General features: G+C 38.2%; 1 protein-coding gene across 1 annotated transcript in view; it reads left to right on the plus strand.

Moving 5' to 3' along the window:
* The window catches only part of LOC138003202 (uncharacterized), a 29,139-nt gene that overhangs the window by 9,568 nt on the left and 7,071 nt on the right, over positions 1 to 12,500 (plus strand). Inside the window, exon 3 of the mRNA XM_068849156.1 lies at positions 12,408 to 12,500. This exon is cut by the window's right edge and continues 202 nt beyond it. Coding sequence (XP_068705257.1) covers positions 12,408 to 12,500 — 93 coding nt within the window. The remainder of the gene's footprint in view (positions 1 to 12,407) is intronic.

Genomic DNA, 12,500 nt, shown 5'->3' on the forward strand with positions numbered 1-12,500 from the left:
CTTCTTATGCAACAGCTACAATTTTGAAAATGATTTAAACACGAATTCTGTTCTTCTTTTGGCTCTCATCACTAGCCGCCATCTTTCTTTCGACATTAAACCAATTAGAGTTCATGTGAGAAAAGCACCAATCAGCGATCTTTTTAGTTCACTGTGTGCCAGGGTCTTCTCAAGACCCGCCGCCATATTGAAAGCCGAGAAGACGCTGGGAACGAGGTTGCACTAAACCATTTGTTATTTTCAAAAAGTGGTTTAATCGGTTTTTCCTTTGTTCAGGAATGAAAATTGAATTTTTATTGTCAACTGGATTTAAATAACAATTATCTGTACTCTTTTGGACATAATAAAGAAAAAGTTGATTTGCTTGTTTGTTTTGCTCTAAAATGCGATGTGCCTTGACAGTGAGAAGAAAATTTTGCCGTTATGTTATAAACACGTAATCGCAATGAGTTCTCGTAAAAATAGGGGGAAATTTCACTAGCTTGCGTTTTCAGAAGTTTGTTTAAAGCATCTAAACGTTATTTAAGTGTTGGAGCGGATCTTGTTTGAAGTTCGTCCTTTCTTGGTTGCATTGCCGTATTTTGCCGATTCTTGTTCCAAGCCAACCTGGCGTGTTTCAATGAAATACATCAAAATGTGAATGATCTCGTTTTGAGAGATAAAGTGGAATAAAGTAGATCAGTAAAAATCTTTTTTGACCTTGAACTGACAAAGTTTTTTTTATAGCTTCTAAATTTTAGCGTGATTCCTATTCGCTGGCTATTGACAGTTGACTCTGAAATGGCTTTTTTCCTTTTCCATTCGCTCGCTGAGGGTGTGCTTGTTTTCTTTTAAAAGTCATCCGGTTCAAGAAAAATTCATTGCCAAACTGGTGAATTCCAAGTAAATTTCACTCGAAAAACCAATGTCGTACTCATCGCTTCGTGTTTCATGCGATATCGGTTTTTAGCTTAAAATGTACCGTGCAATTCATTAGTTAGGCGATGAATTTTTCTATAGAAGAAAGCAAAGAAAATTATTTCCTTATTCAAAGCGAAGGGATTGATCAACATTGTTCAGAGAAGAGTCCGGTCTCGGGTCAATAACCCGACAAAGAAGGCTTCCCGACCCGACAGGTGAAATATAAATATTCAGTTAAATATTACAACAAAATTAAAAAACGAAAGAGGTAAGTTTCCTCATTCATTGTAAACTAGACGCTCCATAAAGCATACACTGGGTTGCCTGTGGTACGTGTTACACAAAAACAGAAGGCACTGAGTTGGGTGGTATTGAACTGCAGCGTTCACGTTAATTTTTTCAAGTGAGGGGTCATTAAGACCATTTGAGGGTCACCCACATGTCGCACCAGCAGAAGCCCTTAACGTTCACAGGTTTAATTATTTTGTAATGTCATGTCCCATTTTGAGGTCTTTTACTTTTTTAATCTTTGGTAATAATTTAAAGATAACAAAACAAGCTCTTGAGTAAAATTCACTCGTTTCTTCTTTAAATAAATACTATTAGTCTGCAAAAAAACTAACTGCAAATTGCTCTGACGAACGTTTTCCAGCACGTCATACATGTCTTGCAGTTGCACTAAGCAAACGTTTATTTCACACACTTCCTCTTCTTGTTAGTCTAATCTGATGCCAGGTCAAAACACTGTTTGGCTTAACGTTTGCTCCAAAGAGTACCGTAAAAGCCAGGAGTTAACAGAAAAGGACAAGCCGAAAGACAGATGAAGAAAAACTGAAATAACATAGTTTTTATATATAACTCTGAATCGAATTCTCATCGAAAGATTAATATATGACAATCGATCGTAAAAACACGAACATTTCTGCAGTCTCTGACTTTTATGAATAAACGAAAGGTCATGATGTTTGTCAAGGGAAGAAATTGATCACGTGCTAGGCAACCATAAAGTTGCACGTGATCACCTTGTGTCAACATGAATGAACTACGGGAAAGAATGTTAATCGTTCGTCGTTTTCAGAGTAAAACAGCGTATTTTAGCCAAGAAACTTCCGTCTGTGGCTGTTGGGGTATTACGATCTTGTCAGTCAGTCAGTTTTTCAGTTTGCCACTTTGAGGACGAGATGACACGCGACAGATCTCCGAGAGTTTTAATAGTCTGGCATGTAGACTTCGGTACCAGTAATTGCGAATCATTGTTTCAAGTGTCGGCCATTGCTTCTAGCGTGTTGTCGTCGTTGTGTATTAAATCTGCGGTCGTTTTCCCTGTTTTGGGAAAATTTTGATGAGCTTTCCGTCGCAAATTAGTTGTAATTGTTCGAGGTAAGTTATTATTTCTGTTTCAAAATTGCTCTGTCGTGCTGTTTCTGAGTGGTTTTCTTTCTTTCATTTCGAAAATTAACAACACTTTCCTGCCTTGTTTGCTCTAGGTGACGTCGCTGCGTGGAGTTTCCTCGGCGATATCGATACGGGAGTTGTTTACTCACGCAAGCCAACATATCTAGACTCGGCTTGTGTTGAGTGAATCCATTCTCCGAGTCAAGTCCGAGCCCGAGTCATGTCCGAGTCCGAGTCAGGCCGAGTTACAGGTCAGCGGTATACCTTTTTTTCAGTCACGAGGTCTTCGTCGGTCAGAATGGCGAGTGGGAAGGACGAATGTTTTTTCAAATCATATATACATCTTCAATGAGTTTACTATGATTAGATACGCGTAAGCAATGTTCTTTTCACCTAAATTAGTAACAGAAATTGTTTTAACTTTGAGATCTGTAAAGATGTAAGGGGAAGCGACGAAGAGCTCAACCTCGAGGTGAGATAGAATCTGTTGTGTATTTCTTAGCCCTGAATATGAGCTTTTCTCCAACGCAGTTATGTCAATAATTTTTTTACTCTCTACTCCAGAGCTCCTTAAGATGAAAAGATAGCATAAAAAGAGCATGCATTACATTAAATTAACCATAACTTGACATTTTCAAGCTCCAATAACACTTACGCCTTACAGGTTGTGCGAAGCCAGCTTCTTCCCATGGGAAATGAAAAATGTGTGAAAGTCTTTCAAAAAGGAAACTTTTCGTAGCTGAGGATGATGAATAACTACAGTCGTGCAATTTAAATCGTGCTGGATGAATGTTTATAATGCTGTTTATGTTAACATTTTTTTACCTATGTATCAAACAAATCAAGAATAACATGGAGCAGAATATCTTCCTGAGGATATGAATCTAGATATATATGTATACATTGTAATGTGGCCATTACACATGTAAATGCCTTGAGAAGAATTTCAGCATGTCCATTACTTTGTCTCTTTTGCAGTTGTTCTTACGGCAATTCCAATGAAACAGTTGCATGTTTACCCGGGCTGTTGTAAAATAAAGATTGAAATTAAAATACAAATGTATATTGAGGTCTTAATTTTCATCTGAGATCATTTTATTTCCTTGCATTTTCCACATACTAAAATCTTATGGCTGTTCAGTGAATGCATCCACTCACTTTTTTGGAACATAAATTTAAGTATAAAATTAATATCAGGCCAAAAAGCAGTTTTCTGTCATTATATTCATTGAAAGATTATGGAAATAAATTTCAAAATTATGAAGGAAAATCTCCCTCAACTTAGTTTGAAATATTTGACGTGAATTTCGGAAATTAATTTGAACTGTAACAACTCATATGGCTGAATCCCATCTTTAGATTTTAAATCTTAAGGACATTTTACACCTGTAACTTGATAAATTGATTTCAGGTTTAACCCAGAAGGAGTGGGGTAGGAGTCTATTTACGATTATGATGTACACTCAAGACACAACAATTTTCTCAATAATTTACAGTATGGACCCAGTTTAAAAAGTTGTTGTTCCGTGAAAGTGCTTGTCAATCAGAGGTACAAAAATCTCTTCCCAGCTCATGGTTTTACGGTAAAGGCTTTTATAAAGTTTATTCCTTTTCCCTTTTTTTTTTTTTTCATTTCCCTCAAGGGAAGCAAGGCACTTAGACCCAGCTTGTGGTCAGATGTTGTAACAAAAACAGTTGACAAGTTGCCCCTGGTAAGGAGGGGGGGGGGGGGGGGGGGGTACTTGGGTCATTTTTTGCTGGGTATGTGCCGCTGGCCTCTCCGAACCCCTACCCCATTATAGTCTATTCTGTGGCCAATCACAGACCCCATCTTAGTCACTTTTGAGAAAATGTCATTTTCCCTATCCCAGCTTAGTCACTTTCTGATTATGCCTCTACGTTATTAAAAATTACATTTCACCTTCAGTAGAAACATTCTGGTACATTTGCTAGCCATAAATATTTACAAACGTACCGTACTGAGCCGACTTTTAAATATTAAAACAACAGCACAAACCATTTTTTAACTGCAGATCTTCCTATTTTTAAATGCTCCCCCCCCCCCCCCCAAGAAGTTGCCTTTTGACATGGATTGCTTGGTCAAATAGCTTATATTTGACAAAGAAAGACGCATGGAGTCATCTCGAGATGGAAGGCCTTGGGCTGGATTTATGATGTCACAAAGAAGCGGTTTCACTGGAACTCGTCGATTGGCATGTTGCAAAGGATCATACAAGTGTATTAATGATGACTGTGCCTATCTTCAGTGTAAGTTCGTAGTGGAGAGAGCGTCCATGTGTATTTCATGTCGATTCTACTGCAATTTTCTCCCCAGGTGAATGGAGAGTGGTTACTTTTCTAGATTTCCCATTGTCATTTGACTAAGTATTAGATTGTCAATTCTTGGTCATTTGTTTTCTGATGATAACCATTGCTGTTGTATTTTTTGCTGACTGTTGAATTTAGAAATGTTGGGTTGACAGGTGGACATATTATTTTAAGAACCTTTGAAAATGTAGTTTCTATCCAGAAAAAAGGGACACATTAGAAGAAGAAAGAAAGGTCCCTTATGGAAAACAGATACTCTTGGTTTGTTGAATGTTATGACGTTCATTTTGTTGCTTGTAACTTAGATTGTAAACGTGCTGGGATTAAGGGGTGTTTTTATAATCAGACTTTGCACAAGAACTTTGAGCACCTGAGAAAGTTGGAATTATAACAAATTAATTAAAAACTTTTGAACATAAACACCACCCACTCATTGCTTATTGCCATTTGTTGCCTTATTTTATGTTTTTGTTCTACACAATACTGAAAGACCTTTGAAAAAGCAAATTTTTCTTCATCAAAAGTTCAACTTTTTCAAGTTAAGATTAAAATTAAAATTTCCAAGCTCTTTTAGCCCATATACCTGGTCAGTGGTAGTTTAGTTGGGATATAAAGGATAGTAAAGTAAAGAGCTTCCAGGTCCTTTGTGGTGCTGCTTGGCACTGACAGGCTAACTGTTAATGAGTTTTAGAATTATTGCAATGCAGAGAACTTTGCCTATATTGAGCAATGAGCCTCAATTTTCAATTGGCACACTTGCCACACACCAAATTTGAGATTCATTGCTTGGAAGGTTGCCCATAACTACTGCACCAACCCAACTGCATTGCATGGTGTACAGTAACACTGAAAACAGTAAAATGCCATCAGGATGACAGCTGTTTAGGTAGTCCTTTGTTTGACTGTATTCCAGCGTTCTATGCTTCACAACACAGCGCAAGGCGAGGAAATACAAACAACAATGTGGTTTAGAAAATAGATTATGGTAAAATGGACTTGCCACTTTCAGGTATCCAAAATGCAAGGAAATGAACATCCCTGGTCAAATTGAGTGAGTCAAGTTTACCATAAACTTAACTTGTATCTACATGTATGTATCCCCCATCTAATCCAATCCAATTTTTTTCAGTGCTGAGATAATCTACACATTCTTCTGGTTTAAACATTAAAAAAGATTCAAGACTGGGAGAAGGAATGCGACGCGTTCCTATAGAAGAGGTCTTTACTTGAATGTTTCCTGTTAAAAGGGCTCCCGTTTTCCTTTTAATTCAACCGACCACAATCGAAAGTCCAGTCCACTTGTTACAGCTTGGCTACCAAGCTCTTGGAAAATATTGCGATTGAAATAAATTGGAACAACTCTACATATGTAGATGTGACATCCAACGTTGTTCTCTTCCAAAAGTCGAGTGCGATCTCTTCTTTCGGGCAAGCAGTCAAGTAAAGAGTCTGTAAAGTAAACCCTCTTGTCACTTGATTCGTAATTTCCAATTCCCCAATCGATAATTTCAAGCAATACTTTCCGTCTTTCTGGATGAGAGTAGTAGCTTGTTAAACCATGTTGTAGCTTCGCTTTTAGCAAAAACAATAAAATTATGATTCAAACTGTTAAAAGCTAAATGGCAGAGTCGAAAAGCGAATTTTTTTGTACTATTTAAAAAAACCACTGACTCGGTCACTTGACTCGGACTCGGATTTGACTCGGACTCGGAGTTGACTCGGTGATCCGGTTAACTCGGCTTGTGTTTAGTGCGGACTGCACTGAAGCTTTCGCAAGCCCACATTCATTGGCTTGAAATCCGGTGCGCGTTGCACCACATACCTCACAAGTATCTCACGAGTATCTCACAAGCTCACAAGCTCACAAGCCAGTATTTATCGGCTTGAACTATCGGTGTGGGTTACAGTTAACAGCAAATAGTCATTTGTTCGCACAGAACATCTTTAACACTGTATAGATTATTTCCAATAACCAAAGTATTGTTCAAAGTAGAATTAGTCCACAAGCTAATTATTAATCTTGAATTTGATGGTATATAATAGCAGTACAGTGACATTGCTAGATATTGCTTACCAGCATTCACACCAAAGATTGCTTCATTTCCTTGACTAGAGTTAGCGGACACAGTGGATGTTGGATCAACGATATCAAATATTGCAGGCCATGGATTTTCCTCCACATCATCACCTGTATTTTTAGGTATTGCTAATGCTGTGTGTACCATCAATATTTATTACTGCTACTCCATTAGATGCTGTTAGTAACACTGTTGGATTCTCAGGATTCATGGGAGCGTGCCTATTGATTTTTACTACAGTGTGGTAAAGTGTTTTAATCAAATGGCTTTTCCCAGCACCACCACCTCCAGTTATAAACAAATAAACTGGTTCAACATTTTGTGACTTCAGGCTGTTGAGGTTTTCATTTTATTTCTAGTCCATGAAAGCACACTGTTGTAAGCTTTGCGCTACATTTTTAATTATTTAATGATCTAATTGATTGACGTAATTGGTCATCAGATATTCCTCTTGGCTGTTTATACATTGTTATTGCTGATGGACTGTGATTTCCAGTAGTTTGGGAGTTTGCACCAAGCTCTGAGGGTACATGTTCATTGAACACCTTATCTGCTGATGATTCATCTTAGAATTCTAGTTGAATTTCAGCATTCTCTTGATCATTTATAAATTCATATAAATGTATGACAGTGGCATGCTTGTGTCTTAGCCATTCTAGTGCTTCTGTTACTAGTAAATAGCTGATAGAGATGATGTAGTGTGCACCAAAAGTTGTCTAAACTGTGCAAATGGCAATAAGAGAAAGATTAGCGGCAAGTCATTGATGTAAAATTCAGAACAGGTCCTGAAATTTGAAGGATACTTGAGGAACCAATTTCACTGCTGCATTGTTATGGCAAATTTCCAACCAATCACGCATGGACGCGTGGTGGGCTGAATGGTAAACTAAGCATAAGACCCCAAGTACGCATTGCGGACCTATTTTTATTGTAATATTTAACTGAATATTTACATTTCATCTGTCGGGTCAGGAAGCCTTCTTTGTCGGGTTCCTGAGAAACGTATCTATTCTTGGGTTGCACGTGACGTCACAAAAAAATAAAATTCAAAACTAAAGAGCCTTTTGAGTTTTATCTTGATCAGCTACAAGAGGTTTTAAAAATATATCTGTATGTTTTCAGCACGGTACCGTGCTTCGTTTCAAAAATAGAGCAGTTTGAATTTCAGAGTTTTTCACAGTGCGTGACATGTTGACAGCTTTCGAAGAACATGCCAAACTAGTTGCATAAAAAACATCGATTTCCCTCTTGTTTTTGTGGCCTAAACAGCCAATATACTAGGAGACGTGTCAATACGAATGTTTGCTAGCTTATTATAAAGCAGAAAGTGTTAAAGACAGCCAAACTAAATTCCAGATGTTTTTACAGGTTTCCGGCCACCATGTTGGTGTACTTCAGCAGTACACCAACATGGCGCCTCCATACTAAACTCTACAAATTTCATTTTGAGTAATAAATCTCGCCGAATAACTCAAGTACGAAATATCGCACAGCCTTGAGACTTGGACCCGTTGTTTATATATTTCTCTTCTATAACATTTCCATTTCTTGACTCAATTTCTTAAATGGTAAGCGATTTATGTTTTCGCTTGCGTGACGTGCAACCCAAGAATTTTGACTTCAGTGTGAACTATTTACACAATCGCGAGGTTGAGCGCCCTTGTAATTGACCCCACTGTGTATGTGGATTAAAAGCCATTTTTAGTTATATTAACGAGAGTAAATTTTTACGGTTTTTAATTTTGGTGGAACTTATTTTTCCGGATCAAGTACATGCGCAAAATCCGCAAAAATTAAACCCCGCGCAATAAAAGTGCTATACCGTAACTCCCTGCTTTTGCGATACCATTTGGTGCAAACGTAAACCAGAAAAAGACTTGACCTGTCTTCAGATTAAACTGAAAAGAAGAGAAATTATAAAGCGGAAACAACATGTTCAGTCCTTCCTTAGTGTGTGGCACAAACGTTCCCTTACCGATAAAAGGATCGTTACATCGCAAACGAAATGATTCTGAGAAAAAAACGACCTTTATCGAGGCGATTTATCATAATTTTGAAAACGTCGGGTCGACTTTTTTCAAGCTTACCCAAATGTAATCCGTTTCAATCTTTTACATTTATGTCCATCCATGCTTCTGTTTCCTTTTGCAATATTTCTTTTATGTTGTTCAACGGGGTTAAGTGGTTATTGTAATGTTTCACTCTACTTTTTGGGCATTTTGGGAAAAAGGGAAAGCAAAGCAACTTTTTATGTGTCTAGTCGTTCTAGCGCTGGAGCACTCAGATTGGGGACTCTGTAAACTGAAATTAATAATCAACGCAAATCAAGGCAAATGTTCAGGAGATGAGAAAACTGGAGTACCCGGAGAAAAACCTCTCAGTGCAGAGTAGAGAACCAACAAACTCAACCCACATATGACGTCGAGTCTGGGAATCGAACTCGAGCCACATTCATTGGTGGGAAGCGAGTGCTCTCATCACTACGCCATCCGTGCACCCCAAATCATGGTATTATATCATTTTGAGTGACATAGCCCCTTTAAAGAAGAAACGAGTGAGTTTCACTCAAGGGCCAAAGCTTAAAAAAGTAAAAGACCTCAAAACGGGACACGACATTACAAAATAATTCAACATGTGAACGTGTGAGCCAAAGGGCCATTGCTGGCATGACGTCTGGGTGACCCCTCAAATGGTCTACAACACCCTCCTCCCCCCACTTAAAAAAATTACTGGGACGCTACAGTTCAATACCACCCTACTCAGTGCCTTCTGTTTTTGTGCAACACGTACCACAGGCAACCCATTTTACGCTCAGGGAGCGTCTAGCTTTTATTTTTTCCGTGCTAAGTAGTGTCATGGAGTTTAGAGTCTTCCGCGCGTATGTTTGGTAAGTTTTAGGGTGTACTGCAATTGCATAGATTTTATCCGGTGGACACAGTAGAATATTTAACTTAACCTGAAATAGCGTCGAGAGTCATTGTAACGCGAATGACGTTTTAGTGGATCTTAAAACAAAATATACCCTTATGGAGCTCAATAATGAAAAGTCAATTGGATAAACAAGACAGGCGGTGAAAAATAAATATCAGGAATCGTCAAAGCGACAAGTAATGTTCTTCGACAACAATTTCTCTTTTCGCCGTCGGATATCACAAAATGAGGTTTTTTTCTAACTTTATTTGGCTAGCTCTGATGTTATGTACAACATTGAAACCAAATGGCAAATTCTGTATGGGTTTAACAAACATTGAAGAAATCGAACGCCTTGAATGCATCTGTGTTTACTGAAGTCGTAGTCAGTTGTCTGGCAATTTACATTATTTTGTACTCAACTCTGCACAGTCTTCAGGAAAAACGTTTGAAATGTGACAGTGAAGAATTATTTAAAAGACTATTTTGTGCTTCATTATTCACGGAAAAGGTTCTTCAGAAAAGGGTTTCTTCCTGAACTGTCAGAAATTTATTTAATTGCATATGCTTTGTGACACGGATTATGTGTCTTGTTTGCACGCACGCAACTGAAATAGGCCTAGCTAGGGTTTTTGCCTCAAAGGCCCGTTTCATACGTAGAACCTTACATGTGCCGAACTTAATGCCTATTTGGTTCGACCCAAACGATAAAGTTCGACGGTTGATTCAGACGTCAAACTTTTCATGTGCCGAATCGAATTCTTGGCGTAAACAAATACTGTAACTGCCATAAGCGGACCTCAAGGCTCGTAGCAATTCAGACTCCACAAAACCACAAGGCGAAATAAAAAAGAAGGGAAAACAATTTATTGGCGATGTGGAAGATGCGGGTTGAAACTGCAAAAATACAATATGAATAAAAACTTGAATGCTGTGCACATAATAACGTAACGGCCAAAACTGAGACGATTATACTTACATTGTTACGAATACTAGAAAGCTGTGGTAACTGAAACCAGACACTGCTGATCACTAGGACCGACTTATTGCGATTTACTGCGACTAGCGCAACTACAACTGATGGAAGGAGGCCAAAAAACAACATGCACAACTTTGGACTTATATATGAGACAGAAACTATATAAAAATACGTGCTTGAATGGAACGCCAAAAAAGGTGTAAATGACAGTAAGGAGACAATAAAGAACAAGAACAGCTAACGAGGGGGTGTAAAAGCGTAAATGACATTGAAAACGAAACATTAAAGGGCACCCAATTAACACGTTTTACTAGATCTTACAAATACCATTTTCAACGGTTAAAATAAGGAAATGAACTAGTGAAAGAGGTTTGAAACGACTCATTTCCATTCCATCCCATTTCTTTTCAATACAAAAACCCAAAATAGTTACTGTGATAATTTACTCGCTAAAATGGAACACCTTTATTTGCTGTGTTTTTTTACATTCAAGGAAATTGCAATCATATTGAGATGCGAATGCACACCGTGAATTTTCGTTCATATAAATAGCGTTAAAGCAAGTTGGAAGTCAACCGTTGTGAGCTGTCTAATTTCAGAAATCCCAGCCAGTTTCTCGAGAACGCTCTCAACGGTCGTTACGCTTCTCTGATTTCACTTCGCACAGCACACACGTGTGAAATGTCTGCTCTCTACCAGCCAATCATCAGCGCAGTTATATCGAGAAATACATTAAAGTAATTTATGCATTAAGTTCGGCACATGTAAAAGTTCGACGTCTGAATCGAAGTCGAAATTTTACCGTTATATTCATGCGTCGATCTTTACAGGTGCCGAACCTAATCATTAGGTTCGGCACATGTAAAGTTAGACGTATGAAACGGGTCTAATAGCAAATATGTTGTTTGTTTCAATAAATTTTACGCTGGTAAAGGTTTTTGTGCGATTTTTCGGATACCCTTTTGGAGCTCAAGAATGGAACGTCAATTGGTAATTGGCGGTGAAAAATAAATATCTGGAATTTTAAAAGGGACGAGTAATGGACTTCGACAAGAATCTTTCGCCCGTCGAGCCGTAATCAAAGCAGATCAAAGTCAGCTGTATGTCTAATATTTTATCAAGTGTGATGTTATGTACAACACTGAAACCAAATGGAAAATTCTCTGGTAACTTATGGGTTTAACAAAGACAGAGAAGGTATCGTAAGTGGAAATATGACAGCCAAGAATTATTTGAAAGACACCTTGTTGTCTATTTTGTGCTCCATTATTCAAAGAAAAGGTTCTTCAGGGAAGAGCTTGACCCTGAAATTTTGTTTTGTTGCGTATGGTAATTTGACACGATTGGATCTCTTGTTTCCATGCACGCAATGAAATAGCAAATATGTTGTTTGTTTCAATAAATTTTTGGCTGGAAAAGGTTTTTATGAGATTTCCAGCCTTTGTGCATTTATGCATGTTGTGTAATTTTCGAGCTCAACAAATTTGCATACCTGGGTTGACGAAAATAAACAGGTCTGTTGAGGAGAAGAAGAAAAACGAGGCGCTCGAGGAATTCCTGTCTTTCTCCGCGCTTCCCCTGTTTTTCATTTTTCCGGTCTTTTGCCTTTCCCGGCAATTTTTATCTTTTCCCCCTCCACTGAAGTAGCCTCTGCGGAGGAGAGAGAAGCCAACTCCATTCTCAGGGTCTACTCTATTTTCAAGATGGCGGCTCCGTCGGCCATGGTTTTTTTTCATCCTCACAAAATTTAAACGGGGCAAAAAATTTTATTTCGCAGTGAAATATCCGCCGTAATTTTAACTTTCTTTGTCACGTAGGATGCCACGGTTGAGAAGTTATTTGAGCTGTTGTCCAGCAAGATTAAAATGCCAACGGCAGGAACACGTTTACTTTTCGGCAGCAAGCAGTTG

Source organism: Montipora foliosa, chromosome 5 (assembly GCF_036669935.1).
Source record: "Montipora foliosa isolate CH-2021 chromosome 5, ASM3666993v2, whole genome shotgun sequence".
NCBI classification, from domain to species: Eukaryota; Metazoa; Cnidaria; class Anthozoa; order Scleractinia; family Acroporidae; genus Montipora; species Montipora foliosa.